Here is a 21,065-nt window from a genome sequence, read left to right on the forward strand (position 1 = left end):
CTAAAAACTCCAGGCAAAAAAGAAACAATAACCGGTAGCTGCAGTGGCCTTCATGTATCATCAGGTTATGTGTATACTTAGAATATACTAAAACAATCTTGGATAATTATGGAAATATCTTCCCACAGTAAATTAATGAAGGTTATGGCTCCCTTCATACCATATAATACATTTTACAGGCTCTCATACGGCCTAAGGCCAGTGCACGCAGCTGAAGAAAATTTATTTCAAATTGATCCGCAACATTCAAGGTGAAACAATGTGGGAAACTAGATTTATAGCACGAGATCCTGAGTGTGCTGCTAATGGAGAGACATGTGGCACGTTACATGGCAAATCAGCCACAGCAAGGGCAAGTGTTCACTCAGTCACTGCAAGCACAGAGGGGACCGGGAGGTACTATCTGTTGAAATATTCATGGTGCGATGTGATATTGTGACGAGCGTCGTGTGGTGTTAATTGGCTGTGGTCCATAGCGCTGCCTCCCAGGGTTCCCAGTTACAGATAGGGCTTCTCTTGAGCTGGTTATCTCTGTGTTATCCTTACTCTGCCTCTTATCTCTATGAATGTGTCTCCTCTCACTTCCTGTCCTCTGCTTCCTTTTTTTGCACTACAATGTGTGCTATCCTTCTGTCCATCTCCTCTCCTTTTCTTTTCTTTTCCTCCTCCATTTTCCCCTCCTCCCACGCTTCTTACCCGGTCTCTAACCCTCCGCCTCTCTCGTTCTCCCTGCCTCACTGCAGTCAATATGGCATCCATAATGAAGGCCTGTGTTACGTAAGAAGCAACAGAGCAGTATGGGCTCAGCCAGGAGGTGTAGGGATACTCTACACCACTGTAAATGTGCCATTATGTACAAATCCTGCAGTCACCTGTGATACAAGGTGGCATGTTAGGACATATATGTGTGTGTGTGATTGCCTATAGGTCTGTAAAATGTCATTAAGCCTTTAGAAAGCTGACAGACGGCCATGATGGATAAAGGCGAGCACAGCAGCTGGAAGGGAGGCAAGAGGCAGCGGTCCATGAGACACTATGTACTAATGGACCTCATACCTTCATGCAGCCATGTGACTCAATGCATGCAAAAGCCAAGGACACTTTGTCCTCTATGGGTCCTGGCGCTGCACACATTGGATTGGATGATGTTCCCAGTGAAGGTGTTCCAAGCACACACTCAAACACACACACACACACACACACACACACACACACACACACATCCAGCTTACTACCATCACTTCATGGAATATTTACATTGCTGTCCGCATGAGGAAAATGATTCCAGGAGGATTTCACTAATGTATTATTTCCATAATCCCTTATAGTTCATCACAGTCACTTCACACCTGTTGTATATCAATGAGGCAGTAGTGGACAGTGATGATGAAAGAGAGCGCCCGGTGTCTGTAAAGCTCCTCCTGCAGCAGCTGATGAATTACTCTCTAAGTAGTGAGCTTCACCGAGCATCGCTTTGAAAGATCTCGAGTAGCATTTAGATCCAAGCAAGTCCAATCAGTCATTGTTGAAGGTTGAAGGTGAAAGGGAAAGTGCTGCATGAAGGATATTAATCTTTAAGTCATTTCACATTGGATATTTAAACCTGCAGTAAGCAATTTTATTGGCCACTTGGGTGCAGCAGGAACAAGCTGTGAACACAACATTAACATAATCACCTTTAAGGTTGATATTTCAAACTTGTTAGCAAACATCCACCTGATTAATGTGAGCCCAATATTCACTCTCTTTTAACTCAGTTTTGTCTCAAGCAGCTCAACAACTTGTGCTGATAACAGTGATGATCGTTGCGGAGTGCAGATTCACCACTCCAGGGTTCAACATTAATGTTTTATTACTTGCCTGATCAGGCAGGTGGTTCAGATACCCACTTGCCTAAAGTCTTTATGTACTTGCCCATATACATATTGTTTTATTCATTAGTGGTTGTCAAATATCAACAAAGACTATAGGCAATTGTCATAAATAACGACCCTGTTTTATTTGCCCAAATCCTCTAACACAGTGGCACCCAGTCCAGAAGTGGGTCGCAGATCAATTCTGAATAGACCGCAAGTGACTCACAAATGTGTCAAGTTTGTTAAAAACACACTTTATTTTGAAGTACAGTGAATTTCTGGCCCAGAGCTTTTATTTTATTTTTTTTTATTAAGTGCCGTTTCCTGCTGCAGAGTGAGTGACTAACAGACAGCTACTTGACAGAGTGAGCACACTAGCTGGACGACATGGCCAAACGCAAGTATGACGCTGAATATATTCAACTGTGTGGACCTTGAACTAATGACTAAGGAGAAATTTGGACTGGGAACCATCACTCTCATGCCACCCAACTAAACAGTTTTCAGGATAATTGAAATGCTTGCTTATGCTTCAGCTCTTAGACTGAGCTCACTCCTTAGCTAATTCCATCTCCAGCTCTAAAAACATAAACGCACATTTTACTTGGCCCAGGCAATCGGACAATCCTTATTGTTGAGCCCTGGACTCCATCAGGAACATCTCCTTTAATTGTAGGGATCAGATATTTGAATTTATTTTCTATAAGAATTAGGTCCCTTACTATGTGAGTGGTAATACAGTCTGTGTTTTCCAGGTCACTGTGATGTTCCTCTGCCCCGAGTGGCCTGAAAACCAATTATTGCAGCTTTAAAAATATAGGAAGATAATTAAAGCTCACTTCTATTCCAAATTAGCTTGATTTTCTGTAATTAAGTTGGAAAAAACTTGACATTATTGAAGATGTGAAGATCTGCCTTAATTCTTTTACCGCACTGAATTGACACTCAATCTGCTCAGATAGACAGGACCACTGTGATGAAACCAGTAACAGGATGCCAGATTGGAGATTTAAAGCATTTTACTGAATCTGTATAACTTAAGTTACAGCATCAAATCTAGTGGGTTTAATTTGGCATCCAGCTGAGTATCACACACCCCTCCCCTCACGTTGCTCACTTTCACCTGCAGGTAAATATTCAGCCTGTGAATCTACGCTGGGAGATTACTCTAAGCTACATCCCTGTGCATTCGTTTTGGCTTTTCAGCTGACTTCTGTCATGCTTGTCACACAGTCAAAGGCAGAGCTAATGTAATCTGGTTGAGGGCATGACCATGTTGCCAACTGTTGCTGCCATCACCGCCAGGCTGGCTCCAAGATTATGTCCAAAAGCGTTTTATGTAAGTCTCAAAGCGATGTGTGTCTTTTGTGGGTATATTCTACTCCTGCAGAGATCTAAAATCAGAGGGTTTGTCTGCGAGCATATGGTTCTCCCATTACATTTTTTCATGACGTGACCTTATTAAATCTCATTCAAATCCCTTTTTGTAGAAAATGTTATGCGTCACTATGGGCAAAGGAGATTTGCTTTTGCTTTGTGCAAAAATATCTCTGGAAGGAAGGAAAGTTGTTTCTCATATGTGGCAGATAGCAGTGTGGGTGGTTATATCACAGCTTGCAGGAGTACAGGAAACATTTCATTAGCTGTATGCATTATCTCAATGGACTGTTTGTCCCTAAGAGGACGGTCAGTAGTGATTCGACAGGAAGGCCAGTATTGATTCAACCATTGTAAAGATTGTGGGATTGATTTATGAACCATTTATTCGTGTGCTGTTTGTGCTGCTCACAAGTAGGCGCAAGTCAAGAGTCCTGTTTTACTATGAGTGTCGAGGTGGTGATTGCTGCAGACGCTAACATGTTGCATCACTCTGAATTGTAAAAGTGTTTTAGCCTGTAGCAGAGAGACAGTGCAGTGGCCAAATAATTCATGGAGAGATACTAAGTCTGGATGAGTCAGAGCTGACTTGTATCCCTCACCCAGGGTTATTTTTACACCTCACGCAAAGATAAGAATCACAGCTCACCAACAGTGCACTGGAAGATCAAAAATTTAACATTGTAAGGAAAAGGTCACCACTCTCTTGTGGAGCAGGATATTAGGTTATCATTTATTTCTTTTGCACAATCTGACATTTTATTTATCTCCTTCCTTTTTACCTCCCGGCAGACCAAACCAGTTGCATTTGCTGTCCGCACAAATGTCAACTACAGCCCGTGTCACGATGACGATGTCCCTGTGCCAGGCATGGCCATCTCCTTTGAGGCTAAAGACTTCCTCCATGTCAAAGAGGTGAGAGGTCAACTTCCAAATCAGACATGATATTCAAGACAGTGATAACTGCATTTACATGCACACTATTATTCCGAATATGAAAGTACTCTGAATTCGATATGGGTCATGTGAACAGCGTGTTCTGTTTTCCAGATGAGGAATTTTCTGGTTTAGACATGAGGGATATAAAGGTACATAAAGCTTTTAGGAGCATTCTTCGGACATGTACAGTGCATTAAGAATATGTGTCTCAACTCTCAGCTATAATCGCAGTGTGCAACACATGGCCTCTTGTGTTTACGGTCCGCTCTGTGTGTTGTCATGGATGCATTGTACATAAACTGATTCGCCAACAGATTGCAAGCCTGTGGTAGAGATGCATGCCCGAAAGAAAAGCTCACATTTCTTGTTGGAAGAAGGAACACACACACTTTTAAACATTATGAAAGTCTTCTATCTAACAGGCTTTTAGGATAGATATCGTAATGTCGGCCATTTCGAGAAGGTGGTTGAAGGAATCAAAGTGGGAGGCTGTGTTCGTACTGTCAAATAGTCCCCCACTGCTGTAAAACTTTTTTTTTTAATTTTATTTTAAAGCAAAGAGGCAAAATGGCACAAGCAGCTCCAGCCGTTCCACTTTTCCATATTTTGATGCCACACATTAAAAAAAATACAGTTTTTCTTTTAACCCAGTTTGAGTCAATCGTGGTGTCCAGTACTGGGTCAGTTTAGCACCAACCCAGTACTCATGAATTTAAAAACCCCTGGGTCTCCAGTAACACCCCAAAATGTGTTATTTTAACCCAGTTTTAAAATTAACATGCCACCTGTGGATAGGGGTCAAATGGTCAGCTTCATGAACTAATATCTGGGTAATTATTCCTTCTGCATTGGAAAACAACCCCAAAAAAACACAGAAATACCCCCATCCCCTGAAACTGGATTAGCGACTTGACCCATTATTTTTTAGGGTGTAGGGCACATCAATCAGAGAATGCACAGCTGCATGTAAATGGAAATCTTTATTTTACACAGCCATGTAAATAGCTTTGTGGGAATATTGTCCTTTTTTTTGGAATAAGGGCAAAAACTGCAATATTTTATATATGTGAATGTAGTCATTGACGTTGAGGGAAATAAGGATGACGATCAGAACAAGGATATAACTGTCTCCACTTATTCTGCGCAGAAATTCAACAACGACTGGTGGATAGGACGCCTGGTGAAGGAAGGCTGTGAAATCGGTTTTATACCCAGTCCAGTGAAGCTTGAAAACACGCGTATCCTCCAGGAGCAGAGAGCCAAACAGGGCAAGTTCCACTCCAGGTGAAAACCCTCATCTGCACCAGAGTTCACTGTCTCAGCTGGGAGATCGGCTGAGCTAAATCTAGACTTGGTGTTGATCTCACACATCAAACACATTTTCTCTTTTCAGTAAATTGGGAGCAAACTCATCCTCTAGTTTAGGTGAAGTGGTTCCTAACTCAAGGAAATCTACTCCTCCTTCGTCTGGTGAGTAGCTTGATAGGTGATTGTCAAACTCCAGCTTTATATTTAATAGATTCCTTTATCTTTAAACCAACTTTTAAACACTGAATTCAAGTTGAAGGTAAGTAGAGCTACTTAGATTTCTCATATTTTATAGTTCTACCTGCAGTAATGTTGTTCTTTTCCTCATAGTTACATGTTTAATGGCCATAATTGTTCTTTTACATGTTTCATTTGCTGTCAATGTGTTGTAGCATAAGTTCTGTGCTACTGTCAATAAGAAGTGTACCCTGTTACCTGTGACTTCCTGTGTTCACCTGTGTGATGGTGGTCTTGTCTGTCTGTGTGCGTAGCCATTGACATAGACGCCACAGACTTAGACCCCGAGGACAATGAGCTTCCAGTCAACCTGCGCTCCCCTAAAGCCAGTCCAAACACTGTCATGTCACCCCTAGCAAAAGAGAAACGAATGCCCTTTTTTAAGAAGGTAAACCCTGGACTACCCAGCCTTCTCTTCTTGTCCTGTCCGTCCGCTCGTCTCTGACTAAATGCCTGCTTGGCTTCACTCAGCGTCCGTCCTGTTTGTCTACAACACCGTCCTCATCCCTTGGCGTGCACCCCTCTGTAAGCATGCATGCCTGTTCTTAACCTCTCTCTTTCTCCTCTTCCGTCTCACCACAGCTAAGCAGAAGCAGAAGTCGGTAAGTCGTGGCGTGCAGTGCACCAGCTCAGCAGGGTCTGGGGATGACCTCTTGTGGTCTGAACTGTACAAACCCTCAGTAGAGAGTACAAACCCTCAGTAGAGACTCAGCTCTGTACTGACCTCTCACCCTACTCACTGCTCCTGCAATCCCCTCTGTGTGTGTGTGTGTGATTGTTTATGTGTAAGTGAACCTGTAATCCTGATGGAGTGAGAGCTCAGTGTGGGCAGCCTTTTTAATAAGATCTGACTCTAAAGGAATAGTTCAACATTTTGGGAAATAAGCCTATTAGCTATCATGCTAAAAAGTCAGATGAGGAGACTGATACAACTCTCATATCCTCCATTAGATATGACGCTAGAGACAGGAGCACATAACCGCTCATAAAACAGCAACTTCTTTTTGCATGTTTTCATTTAACGAAGGAGATTTAGCATGTTACTTTGTATACTTATTATTTTATTAGAGCCAGACAAGCTGTTTCCAGTCTTTATACTAAGCTAAGCTAAGCTAAGTTAAGTGGCTGCTTGCTGTAACTTCATTTTTAACAGACAAACATGAGAGTGGTATTAATCTTCTCATCTAACTCATGGTGAGAAAGCAAATAAGCGTATGTCCCAAAATGTGAGTTATTCTCTTAATCTTTTTGGTTGTTACCACATAACAGAGACACATTCACCGTGAGAAACATTTACTATGAGAATCTGAGTCAGCTTTGATGGCTAACTATATGTGAACACATACAAGGAATTTGACTCTGTTTTATTTGTTTATTTATTTATTTTTCCATTTGGTCTCAGTGAACTCACACAGAAAGGTGTAGGTGTGTTTATGAGGTGTTATGTTTTGCATTTGATGTATTAAGCCTAAAAATATGGCTTTAAAACCTTTTTATTGATTTTTTTTTTCCAGTGACAGCAGCAATTAATGCTTTTGCTGTAGAAAATCAACATCAGGACATTAAAATGAATATGTTTCATTAATGTGATGTATTTGCAGTGTGCTATAATGTATATAAAATCAACAAAAATCTCCTCACACATTTAAAGACAGGAATGAACTAAAGTTGGGGTAGACAGAAGCAGCTTGGGAGATGGCTTAAATTCAGCCAGTGCAAACCCCCCAGGGCTGGATGTCACAACAGGTTGGTGGCCAGCAGCAACACCAGGTCTAGCCTGATGGCTGTTCATTCCCCCAGAGCAGGGCTTTGCACTGGCTGGATTCATATTGCTGCAGCCACTGACTGGGGATCTGTCTCTGGAGCTTCTGCCTGCTCTCCTCCCACCAAAGTGGTTTGTACAACGGGGCAGTGAGGCGGAGGACACTGTGATTCAAGGCTCTTGCTAACATTAGCTACATAAACATGAACATGAAGCTGCAGCTGTGAGACTTTGGCTCCAGTTAGCAGAAGGCTTAACTGTTAGTAAAGCTATTAGCGATTCACTTCAACAATATTGACGTAATATATTTTGTTTATTGTCAGACTCTCTTTTTGATAAGTCTGTCTTCCTTTTTTGTGTTGCCTTGCAGTACAGTCAGTTGTTGCCAGTGCTGGAATAGCAACTGTCTCTGCAGGATTCTCCGCCACTTAATCAGGCTTTGACCAAAGAGATGTGCACACACACATCTGCACAGAACAGCCAACAGAAACACCCTCTCTCTAAAAATGGCCTGTGAGTGGCCAAAGTCTCCCATCAGGATCTAGATTTTCTAAAGTCTGAACACAGAGCCAAGAGGACATGCAGAAGTCTAGCTTTCTCTCAGACTACTTGTATACAATATGCTCAAGTTTATTATGGGATTTTCACCCAGTGACGCCAAAATGAAACAGCCTCCCCCAGCTTTAGGTTGATTTAACCTTGTAAAATGCCAATACATGACAGTTTTCCCATGACTACGCTGACGTTAACCATGTAACGCAAAGTTTAACTTGCACTACCAGAAGCATTTGTGCCAAACCACATTGTCCATTAATACCCTTGTGTTAGTCCACAGTAGTGTGCATCAGTTCCCACGTAGTCCCAAGGGAAGCATGATGACGACAGCAAACATTAGACAGAAAGAAAATCCTTAGAAGTGGAGAGAGGAGGAAGAGCACACATGAAATCTACTTAAAACACTCATCATAAAGATAACACAGGCTGAGAGAGCAGCATAAACACTCGCACAAATAAGGGAAGAAAATGAGTGAAAAAAAATACTGTGTGGTGGATATGATAATCAACAGTCCTTTTAAGTAGTCAACCCTCTGCCTCCCAGCTGTCTGCTCTCCAACAGAGCTTCAACTTAGATCATGCACTGTGACCGCGTTTCTAAAAGATGAGAAAGTGTTTAAATTTTCCTCCAGTGTGCTGACACATCCACACACATCCTTCAAACATGCTGCTCTGCCAGACGCCCGGGACTCGCAGCAGCATCAGGTTCACCGCCTCGCTGTCAGACGCACACAGAATGTAAAAGCAGTGTGCAAACAGTTTAAACAAATTAAAACGACAGTCTCTCCAAAATTATACACATGACTCTGAGTATCTAAACATGGCAGTAGCTGTAACAACACCAGAGGAATATAATCTGCATCAAAAAAGAAAATTACACTGTTCACTTGTCATTTTGTTTTTCACCAGAACCAACAGTCATTAGCAGTTATTCAGATTTTAACATTTCCCTTTAGGATATTATAAATCTTTGTCAGCCAACAACGGTTATCAGTTAAGCTGCAGAGTATTTATATTGATTAATTAATTATATATACTGTATATATGTAATGCATTTTCCCAGAACCCAAGGTGACATATTTAAAGATCTTCTTCACACATTTTAAGACATTAAAATACTCTGCTTTGAATAATGATTTTACTAGCAAGGACCACGCCACAACAATATGTCGTTTAAATGTTTAATTGTAATTCAGGGCATGTTAGTTGTTAAGGACTGGTGAAGGGATGTAAGTGGGGGTGACGGTGGAAGAGGGATGTCTTCTGATAGGACGAACTGGAGATCGGGCAGAGATAGACTCAGTGTGGGGACTCTGTCTCAGGCGTTTCTCCACCCAAGCTGATTGCAGGCCCCCCAGACAAACGACCTACAATGAGACATGGGAGAGGTTTGCAACAGACTGAATAAGAAAAGATGAGAGGAGAAGGGAAGAGAAGATGAAGGAATGTTGGTAGGTATGAGGTAGGGAGGATGATGGATGAAGGGAAGGGAGGGTGGGTCGAGAAATCTGAGACAAACAGAGCAGGATGGGTTGACCAGGTATAAGTAGGCTAGGCAGATAATAACAAGTGTGGTTGAGGCGTGGCCCTGCTCCTGAACCTAAGTTCACAAATTAACTTCATTTTAGTTTCTTATGGTTTTTCCACAAAAAAAAAAATGCAGAATCTTTTAATATATATAAAATGTTAAGTTTTAAATACCCAAGATGCTTCCTACTTAACTGTAAAGTCCATTCCATATTGGACCAGGATTTGCTACCATACTAGTTGTGATGCTGCAAAATAATAATTCAGTCAGGAACACTTTAGTCAAAGAAAACTTTATTTCCATTTGCAGTATTATATTTGGCGGTATGGCTCTTTCCTTGGGCCTACGCAGAAAGTCTCTTCTACACGCCTATGTGGAAAGACTAAGGCGGATAGAGCAAACCTTTCTGACCTTCCACGTGCAAACGAGGAAGGTCTGAGGCAGAGAGAGCAAACCTCCCTGCCCTTCCATGCGCCTATATGGAAAGCCTAAGGCAGGGAGAGCAGCAGCAAAGCAGTTGCAAAGCAGCTTGTAGAGGAAGCAGCAACAGCAGGCAGGCCAGAGCAGTTTAAATAGGGCGCCCTGAAAAAGATTCGCCAATTAGTTGCATTGAAAGTAATCATGTGATCAATCAGCTGACTCCATCAGTTTTGCTATCATGTAAGACCATAAAAACTAGCAAATACTTACACTTGAGAAGCTGGAATAATTACATCTTTTGGCATTTTTTCTTAAAAGTATTTCTTTCACTGATTAGCAGGATTGTTGCAGAATAATATTCTGTCAAAGGGAGACGTTGACCCAAGTTTTTCTATCCAGTTACACAATCTAATACCTCAATGGACTTAATAATGGTCCTCTTTGATCGTAATTTAATATCTGTATAAGCTACCAGGTTGAACTCATTGGAATCAATTTTATGTAAGGTTACACAAATGGATTGTTAGGGCAGTAATAGTGGAGCGGAAAGCAGAAACTGAATTTTGGCCAGAAAACTAATGTGTTCCAGTCGGTTCTAGCCTGATGGGTACACCAATACCCATTAGGCTAATCTGATCAGGACTAGTTGTGACGACCAACTGATTGATAGACTGATTTTTTAGGTCTAATTTCAAACATCTTGTTAAAATCACCTCGATGATTTTGTTTTAAAAGTGAGGCTGTTACACAAACTGAGCTCCCACTTTGTCCCAACTTTTTCTACCTTTGTCCTAAACGGTTCCACGTTTTTCAGTTGTAGCTTCTGTTGATCTACTGTAGCTTTTTCTCCCCGTCCGACTAACCTTTCCTGTCACGTAGTTTTATTCAGTGACATCAGAACCATGAAATGAGGGGATTTATCTATTGGATAGTAATCATTATAAAATATTGGAGTTTACTGTAAGATGCTTTGAAATATTGACGACCTGATGATGCTTAAATCCGTAGAGTAAACTTCCAAATTTATTATATAAATCAAAGCTTGTGTTTTGTCGGGCTAGCTGGGACGTCCCATTTCATGGTTCACAATGTTCCAGTGCTTTCAGATCTAGTCTGGGTCATTGTTGTTCCAAATCCCTCAAGTGATTTGTGATGGTGAGTGTTTAGTTTGTCTCCATAAATGTGTGCAACTGTTTTTCTCCTTCTCCTCTCCTCAGGCGGAACACATACCTCCGTACGACGTTGTGCCTTCCATGCGGCCCGTGGTTCTGGTTGGACCGTCACTGAAGGGCTACGAGGTAACATCAGAACTTTTCAAACACAACATTGCATTTGTTGGGAAGTTATCTGCAGAATGTGTGTCCCTTTCTAACTGTTTTCTTCCTAAATGTGTCCGTCCACAGGTGACAGACATGATGCAAAAAGCACTGTTTGACTTTTTGAAACACAGATTCGAGGGAAGGTAAGATCCCTGTGACCTTTTGAAAAACAAACTCTCATCCTGCTTCCTTCCTCATTCCTCCTCTCCCTCTCCAACTCTATAGGCTGGTATTTATCTGTCCCCTGAGGTTAGCCGAGGGAGTGTGTAACAAGTTTGTTTGGCCTGGAGATGTGTGCTGCTGCTTTAAATAGTCCCTCTCCATGTCCTTAATAGGCCATAGTGGGCCCTAGAGCGGAGCAGGATTCTCCTCACTCAATGTTGAGTCCATCTACCCATCTGAAGCAGAGAGGCCGTGAAGTTACACAACACTAAGATCCACTCAGACCACCAGCAGCCGCAGTCAGTGCTGTTAATTCCCTCTGAGTGCTGTTCTTTAAACACAGTTCAGCTAATGCAGGATAAACAGAAAATTTGAAAATCTTATTGTGAAATACAGGCACAGGAGTAGTTGTACAGTATATGAGTTTTGTGTGTAGGGAGGCAGGGTGGAGAGCATGCACATCCAACAAGAAGTTTTACAGGTGCTGGATCAAAAATCAAACTTTTCAGACAAGAGATCCGCACATTCTATTAACTCCTTAATGTCCACACTATTAAAAAAAACAAAAAAAAAACAATGGCAAACATTTTTTCATTGGATTTTTTTTTTGTTTCCTTGGGGTAATATTAACTTTTTTTTAACAGATCCCATAGTTTTTTTTAAATATAGACCTCTACAAAACAGTTGAAATGTCACTTCATGGTATTTGTAAAACAGAAAGAAAAAAAATCTAAAAGTACATACCATCTACTGTTACAATGTTTGTAATATGTTAGTGCACCAACATATATCAATTTGTTACCATAGCATTATAATAATAATAGTTATTACCAGCACTAGTTTAGTTTCCACCTATTTTTTTTCTCAATATTTACTGTTTTAATTTGTGTTAGAAAATTAGTTCACACACCGGGTTCAAACTGAGAAGTCGTGGTTATGATCCAGTCAGTGTTTTTGCAGGTTTGGGTTTAAGGACTTGCTCTGATTTTAAATCACCTTTCAACATAGGTGTAGATTTCAGGGGGACGCATGGGACACGTCCCTCTCAATATTTAGAACATGTCCATTTGCCCCCTCCAATAAAAACGTAAAAGTAGCAGGGGACTTTTAACAAAATTTAAGACATTTACACCATAAATTGATGTATAAAATGTACAAATTTGTGCATAAAAATTCACCAGAGTGCAGGAAATAACGTGTTTGTTGGCAAAGAACTGTAAAATCCAGGTCAAATTATCCACAATCAAATCAAGCTAACTTAGTTACCCCTGTTTAAAGACTAAGTATCCCCACTGATATTGTGTGCTGACATGATTTTTAAAGTAACAATATCCAGCTTTTAGTTATTGTTTGAAGCATCAACCCAAAAAGTTGGTATTTGACGACCTGGGAATGTGACTCAACATTCCCGAAAAGTTGCATAATGTTGCTTCAACAAATCTACGACTGTTTTCTTTCTGTTTTTACTCTCAGACTCTACTCTCTTTCATCTGACTCTGATTTTTGGCAGCTGTTTGCTTCCCTATTTTTGGTTTTAACACACCGACAAGACAAGTGTTTGTCTTTCTTTCTCATGTCAAATAAAATTCATAATATCTGGTCAAAAAAATTTTTTTCTTGTGCCTTGTTTCAGAATATCAATCACTCGTGTCACGGCGGACATCTCTCTTGCCAAACGCTCAGTCCTGAACAATCCCAGCAAGCATGCCATCATCGAACGCTCCAACACACGCTCAAACTTGGGTACGTTTGTTCCAGAAATCCCTGCAATGCCTGGGAACATCTGGTGTTTTGATTTATAATGTTTTCAAGGAGACCAGCTTATGTGGAAAAGGAAGGAAACGATTAAAGGAACTCTTGACAATGGTAATGATAACTCCCGACGGCCCGGAGAGGCCTTGGCCAGTTTTCTTTTGTTGGGAATGAAAGATAGAGCATAAATGCGAGATAACAAGTTCAAGAGCCGCTCTGATTTGACTGAGGTTGATCTGGGTTCAGATGTGATTAGAATAAAACAGATTCCTGAGTCAAACTGAGAGGACAATCTTTGCTATGTATCAACAAAAGCATCAGTTAGCGGCTGCGGCAGAGTAAAAAGTCCCAGGAAAAGCTGAAAGAAAGACGTGTATTATCTTTGATTTTTTCATTTTAACCCAAAGCCGCCACACTACAACTTGATGATTTGACCCGTCTTTTTCAGTGGTGTGCTGCTGTCCCAGATAAAAACTGTAGGGAGCTTTAAGGCAACAGTTCCTCCACCTCATCTGTTTTTTTTAACATATGTTTATTGATTTCATGCACTTAACAAGTTATGCATACATACAAGAACTCTCCCTGATTAGAACATGCAGTAGAAAATGCAAAAATAATAATAATAATAGTAATGACGAAAATGATAATGATAAAAACAAAATCCACATAAATAAAAAAATAAAATAAATTTTTAAAAAGTGAATCAATACCTATAACAAGATTAAAGGTGAAGCTTTACAGTCAACAATTACAGTGGGGCAAAAAAGTATTTAGTCAGCCACTGATTGTGCAAGTTCTCCTACTTAGAAAGATGAGAGAGGTCTGTAATTTTCATCAGAGGTACACTTCAACTATGAGAGACAAAATGAAAAAAAAAATCCAGGAAATCACATTGTAGGATTTTTAAAGAATTTATTTGTAAATTATGGTGGAAAATAAGTATTTGGTCACCCACAAACAAGCAAGATTTCTGGCTCTCACAGACCTGTAACTTCTTCTTTAAGAAGCTCTTCTGTCCTCCACTCGTTACCTGTATTAATGGCACCTGTTTGAACTCGTTATCTGTATAAAAGACACCTGTCCACAGCCTCAAACAGTCAGACTCCAAACTCAACCATGGCCAAGACCAAAGAGCTGTCGAAGGACACCAGGAATAAAATTGTAGACCTGCACCAGGCTGGGAAGAGTGAATCTACAATAGGCAAGCAGGTTGGTGTGAATAAATCAACTGTGGGAGCAATTGTAAGAAAATGGAAGACATACAAGACCATTGATAATCTCCCTCGATCTGGGGCCCCACGCAAGATCTCATCCCATGGGGTCAAAATGATCATGAGAACGGTGAGCAAAAATCCCAGAACTACACGGGGGGACCTGATGAATGACCTGCAGAGAGCTGGGACCAAAGTAACAAAGGCTACCATCAGTAACACACTACGCCGAGAGGGACTCAAATCCTGCAGCGCCAGGCGTGTCCCCCTGCTTAAGCCAGTACATATCCAGGCCCGTCTGAAGTTTGCCAGAGAGCACATGGATGATCCAGAAGAGGATTGGGAGAATATCATGTGGTCAGATGAAACCAAAATAGAACTTTTTGGTAAAAACTCAACTCGTCGTGTTTGGAGGAAGAAGAATGCTGAGTTGCATCCCAAGAACACCATACCTACTGTGAAGCATGGGGGTGGAAACATCATGCTTTGGGGCTGTTTTTCTGCAAAGGGGACAGGACGACTGATCCGTGTTAAGGGAAGAATGAACGGGGCCATGTATCGTGAGATTTTAAGCCAAAACCTCCTTCCATCAGTGAGAGCATTGAAGATGGAACGTGGCTGGGTCTTCCAGCATGACAATGATCCCAAACACACCGCTCGGGCAACGAAGGAGTGGCTCCGCAAAAAGCATTTCAAGGTCCTGGAGTGGCCTAGCCAGTCTCCAGACCTCAACCCCATAGAAAATTTGTGGAGGGAGTTGAAAGTCTGTGTTGCCCAGCGACTGCCCCAAAACATCACTGCTCTAGAGGAGATCTGCATGGAGGAATGGGCCAAAATACCAGCTACAGTGTGTGCAAACCTGGTGAAGACTTACAGGAAACGTTTGACCTCTGTCATTGCCAACAAAGGTTATGTTACAAAGTATTGAGTTGAACTTTTGTGGGTGACCAAATACTTATTTTCCACCATAATTTACAAATAAATTCTTTAAAAATCATACAATGTGATTTCCTGGATTTTTTTTCTCATTTTGTCTCTCATAGTTGAAGTGTACCTCTGATGAAAATTACAGACCTCTCTCATCTTTCTAAGTAGGAGAACTTGCAAAATCAGTGGCTGACTAAATACTTTTTTGCCCCACTGTATACATAAATAAAGGAACATGAAACTTGAATACCTCTACTGTCATTTTAATGATACATTAGAATAGAGACTCATTAAGAGCAAAAACTTCCTCTGTATTTCACCCAAAACTCTTAGATTTAAAGGAATACTTCAATCCCCAAATGACCTATCGTATATCAGTTACTCACCCCTTGTTACATTAAATTTGTTAAGAAAATTCCCGTGTTCAGTGAGGTGAAATGACTGTTTTTGTCAGTGGAGCCAGGCTTTGAAAGGAGCATTGATAAGTTTCACTTTTAATTCAGTTCCTCGTCACAAAGGGCTGTCAGTTTGGTAAGTGCTAAGCATCAGACCGGATCAGTAAGTCTTGGTCATACTGCATGAGTTGTGTGACAGTTTGTAAACAGATGTTTTGATATAGTTTTGCTGTTGTTAAACTTCAGTTCATCAAGAATTTTCTCAGTTTTTGGATTCTTTGCTCACCGGAGGCAAACAAGAAAAACTTAGTGTTGTTTATTTCAACGTAGCACATGGTGAGTAACTGATATACAAGTGGTCATTTGGGGGACGAAGTATCCAGTGACATGCGTTATTTAATTAATCAGTTTCTTAATCTAAAAGAAAATATATATCCATTTTAACAGGCCATTTCGTGCTCTATAGAGTCGGAAATCTTCACTTTCTCCAAAAGAAATCTGCCTAGATTTGATCAAGATTTGAACATTTTCATGAATTTTCTTGACTCTTAAGCAACATTTGTTTGATGTGAGTGAAGCCTTCCTTGCGTCAAGATACAATAAATGATTTCAGGAAAATTCTGCATCGGAAACAAGTGAAACTGTTTCACCCCTCTGGCACACTTAAGCGAGATTTAGTGAAACAAGAGTTGGTGACTCATTCGCGGTCTGAATGAGCAGTTGGGCTGGAATGTTTTCACGTTATCAGTTTACTTCAGACTTTGTCGTGACTGGAAGTCATGAAGCCTGGCCATGATTCTTCTCTGATTGGGCACCGTGCCCTGCTCTGATATTTGTAGGATAGTTTTTGCAGTCACGTCGTCATCTGTTGGAGTGGGGTTGTGTGATGTACCAGTCGGTATTTGTTAGAGGTAACAGAACATGATAAGTTGAACTTTCCTCCTCTCCTTTTCTTCTTCAGCTGAAGTCCAGAGTGAGATTGAGCGGATTTTCGAACTGGCCCGCACGTTACAGCTGGTTGTTCTGGACGCCGACACCATCAACCACCCGTCACAGCTCGGAAAGACTTCCCTCGCCCCCATCATTGTCTACGTCAAGATCACCTCTCCCAAGGTGAGTCAAACGTCTGATCCAGTCACAGAGCCAGTCAGTGTGTGTGTAATAACAGGAACCCTAGCTGTGACTTTTAAATACAGCGTGTATACAGCGTGTGTGACGGAACTGATTCATCACTTTGACCTTCAGCATGAGTAAAAACAGCTCATGATTCAGTGATCAATAAAAAAAAACAGACATTTGGGTAACATAAAGAATGAGAAGAGGCATAGCTAAGGAGGGATGAGATACAAGCTTAAAATTAAAGTGGCATCAGTGTGAGTCACAGTCGCAGTGGGATAAAATAAAACTCTCTCTACCAGCTGTCGTCTCAGTTACGTCTGCTGCCACATCATATACAGCTAAACTTAAACTGCTTTTACAAGTTGTATCAAAAGTGGTGGAAAAAATACTCTAGTCATTTCCGTACCGTAAAAATACTCCATTACAAGTAAATGCTATACTTAATAAGAACTATTAGCAGTTATAGGAAATGTCTGTACGTCACCTCGCTGCATTTTGATCACTTATAAACTATGATAATCTGGACATGGACTACATCTTTTGCATCCAGCCTCACTCCTTCTTCTCCTTGCAGTTCTCACACTCACACAACTGCAATTACATGCAGATATTACTATTAGCCTGCTAACAGCAAAACATTACCATGAGAAACACCAGGAGTTTTTGCTGCTTCTAGGATGTTGATGTTTCTCACAACTTCGATCATATCTGCTGCCTCACATTCGACACACAGCTTTGCTCACTTACGAGGGCACAGCAGCTCAGGTCTGTTTGTCTTTGCTGTCTGTGGCACAGCAGCGTTCAGTGTTGATAGGCTATTACTCATGATATGTAACCAATAAATGTTGCTGTGGGCGGGACACGGAGTGAGGCTGCGGAGTGACTGCAGACATCAGAGCAAGAGTCCAGCTTTTATTTGATCGGCTATTGGATTTTACATAGTAAAAAAATAAAAGATAGATAGAAAATTAATGCGTGGCGGCCAATGTCGATATTGTGGTGGGCCGCCACCAATAAATCAGTGTATGGGGAAACAGTGATGTCTGACAACACTACAGGAGTGACATGTTAAATTTGTGGATTACTCTTTTACTAAAGCATGAAGGCATCAGCTGCATTTTAATACTGTAGCAGGCTGAGACTGAGCTGGGTTAACTGCCTTAGATACAGTAAGGACCTAATTAATTTACCTAACAGTTAATTTAGTCTGGCAGTTCCTAACCTGGAGGTTGCATCCCCTTCAAAGGGTCACAAGATGAATTTGAGGGATCCTGAAATGATTAATGGGGTTGCAAAAAGCGAAAAATGAAGTTTGGCTTCATGAATCACTTTTGATGACGATGACCACCCCCCACCCCGCAGCAGCTAAGTTTCTGCACTTGTTACCGCTCTTCTAATCCTCTCGGGTAGGAACAGGGGTTGCTAACACTGGCCTACAGAGCACCGCTAGTGACCTGGCAATGAAGCACTGTTCTTTTTTATTTGATGACTTGATAGATTGATAGCGCGTGAAACTTAAGTTGTGAACAAATTACAAGCATTGTGACAACCTCACTCATGGAGTGCCTCCTGTCTGATCAAACTGTCTGGTCAGAACTAACTGTTTGTATAATGTATGATAATGCTACTCTTTGGGCCTCAAACGGTTAATCAAATGTGAGAAGTTTATAGAGGAAATGTCTCTTTGATGGAACCGCTGACGACTCATACATGTTTGAAATGTGACAATAGCTCCTAACTAGACAGTGCTTTCGTGTTAGGAGTCACGAGACAACACCATAGGAAACTGGATTAACAATGCCTTGTGTTTTATAAATTAATCATATGTTTTTTGTGGATTACAGAGTACAATATTTACCTCCTAAATGTGGTGGGGTAGAAATATAAAGTAGCAGAAATAACAAATACTCAAGTAAAGTACAAGAACCTCAGTTCTTCTTTGAGCACACTACTTGATGTAGTTTGTACATTATAATATTTCCCACGTGAAGCCTAAACTCAGTTTTGTCAAAATAAAACCAACATGACCTTGCTGCCTTATTTGCCCTCAGGTGCTGCAGAGGCTCATCAAGTCCAGAGGCAAGTCTCAGGCCAAACACCTCAATGTCCAGATGGTGGCAGCTGACAAGCTGGCTCAGTGCCCTCCTGTAAGTCTCTGCAGTGGGCTCAGATTTGCCCAAATTACCATTGACTTGAATACAGTGTCTGAAACAACCTAGAGTTTTGTCTTTTGGAGATGGTTTTGGCTCTGGGTTTCAGTTTCATGCATGTCTGAAGTCAGAATTTTTTTGGGAGCGTTATAATTCGTGCCAATTCTATTTCTGCTCTTCTATAATCTGCTTAGTTATTATTTTAGAAAATGAAGCAAGCACCCCAGGCTTGTGAAAGTGCAGGCTTAATTTAATTCAAATAGCAGTCCATATCTTCAGGGAATTACTTTTTAAGATTTTCTCAGCATTAAGGCCTAATGCTATTTAGTGTTTAATTCAGTGGGTAACAGAGCTCTGACAGTATATATAAACATCAGGATGATTTCTTTACAGATAAGAAAAGTCTTGGACTTACAGTCTAACATCTTGTTTACTCAACCTCCACATGTCTCCTCTCCTTCATATTCAACTCTGTCTGCACCCGTCTCGCCTTCCTCAGGAAATGTTCGACATCATCCTCGATGAGAACCAGCTGGAGGATGCATGTGAGCATATGGCTGATTACCTGGAGGCCTACTGGAAAAGCACTCACCCCACCAGCCCCCCCAACCCACTGCTAACGAAGCTGCCCACAGCCACCCTGCCCTCCAGCCCGGCCCCGGTTTCCGCCGTGCAGGTACAAGAGCTGAGGCCACAGAGAGGGCGGGGATAGGAAGTGATAGAGGCAATGCTAGAGGGATAGAAAGGGAGAGAAGAAGAAAACCTGCAGTAAATGAGGTTTCAACATAATAGACAATAAGTTGGAGCAAACATACAGTTTTACAGAATGATTCTCTGTTGTAGTGTTTTGACAGGAATAATAATATCCATAATGAATGTAACATATCATAAACTTTAACGTCCATCTGTTCTGTCTGTCTATAATTATCAGTGCTCAAACCAGTTTAAAGACTCATTACTGCTACAACTGGACTGTGCAGGAAACTGGGATGAATTCTGGGATAGACATTGCTCTTATACATGTTGAAAACCGCTTCACAGCAGAATTAGGATAAAAGTCTGCCACAAGTACGTATGCTGAGTGTGCGGCTCTAGTCTGGAGAACGTGAGACACACCAGTAGCCAGTTCTCTGTGAGAAAATGTGCCATTATAGTCACATATGAATCCACTGACCTTAAAGTCCAGGTGTCACAAGTTAATGCCACCCTTCCTGCTGTACTCAAAGACTCCTCAGCTTTATGCTTCACTTCTCTGTAGAGCTTGGGTAAGGCTGTGTCGGTCAAAAACTTCAGGGCGGAGTCACATGCCAACGAAGTGATTTTAGCATGTAGCAAAAGCCTTCGTTTTCAACGGCGCTGTATGGACGCAGATCTTTGCACATGGCGTAGGTCATGAACTTTATCAATCCCAGAGTATTTATTCTCATATGCTTGCAAATCGCACCTATCAAGTCCTCCGTTCCTTCCATGTTAAAAATCCAAAATAAGTCCAGACGTTTGATTTAAACACAGACGGCCCGTTTCCGATTTCTTTGTCCAGTGCCTTCATCTTCGTTTTGATGAACTTTCTGCCAAATGCTGTTGACTGAGTCTTCTGCTGACCTCACCAGGAAAAAAAACATCAGCACCAACTAGTGGACTAAAAAAGCAATTGATTTTATTATTCTAGTACCAAAAGTTGCATTAAAATGTGTATTTGCGGAAATTAATGATGTACATAATAAAAGATTGATACCTGGCGTCCATGTTTCGATACAATATTGCCATGCAAAATATTGCGATACTATGCTGTATCGATTTTTTACCCCACCCCTAGTACACATGCCACGTTTTTGCGCTCTGAAGTCCATTGTTGTCGATGTAGACACAAGCGTGGCATGCTCAGAAGCAAGAGTGAGGCCTTTGCAGCACACAAATGTCCCAAGAGACTATTTTTCCGGCTGCTCTCTGAGATAAACAGTGTTCAACTTTTGGAATGCAGCAACAAGCACCGCATGCCTTGTGATGAGAAACAAGCAACCACAGCCAGCAGATATCTTTCCTTTTCT

General features: G+C 41.2%; 1 protein-coding gene across 4 annotated transcripts in view; it reads left to right on the top strand.

Annotated features, from left to right (window-relative positions):
• cacnb2a (calcium channel, voltage-dependent, beta 2a) overlaps positions 1-21,065 on the top strand; it is a 97,937-nt gene that overhangs the window by 71,333 nt on the left and 5,539 nt on the right. For 3 of the 4 annotated variants that reach the window (XM_050057104.1, XM_050057106.1, XM_050057105.1), the window contains 10 exons: positions 4,026-4,148; positions 5,320-5,456; positions 5,566-5,642; positions 5,972-6,105; positions 11,200-11,280; positions 11,386-11,444; positions 13,097-13,206; positions 16,710-16,861; positions 18,919-19,014; positions 19,517-19,693. In XM_050057104.1, coding sequence (XP_049913061.1) covers positions 4,026-4,148; positions 5,320-5,456; positions 5,566-5,642; positions 5,972-6,105; positions 11,200-11,280; positions 11,386-11,444; positions 13,097-13,206; positions 16,710-16,861; positions 18,919-19,014; positions 19,517-19,693 — 1,146 coding nt within the window. Of the gene's footprint in view, positions 1-4,025; positions 4,149-5,319; positions 5,457-5,565; positions 5,643-5,971; positions 6,106-6,299; positions 6,320-11,199; positions 11,281-11,385; positions 11,445-13,096; positions 13,207-16,709; positions 16,862-18,918; positions 19,015-19,516; positions 19,694-21,065 lie in introns of all 4 variants that reach the window. The other variant, XM_050057107.1, reaches the window with a different exon arrangement.

Source organism: Epinephelus moara, chromosome 11 (assembly GCF_006386435.1).
Source record: "Epinephelus moara isolate mb chromosome 11, YSFRI_EMoa_1.0, whole genome shotgun sequence".
Classification (NCBI taxonomy): Eukaryota; Metazoa; Chordata; class Actinopteri; order Perciformes; family Serranidae; genus Epinephelus; species Epinephelus moara.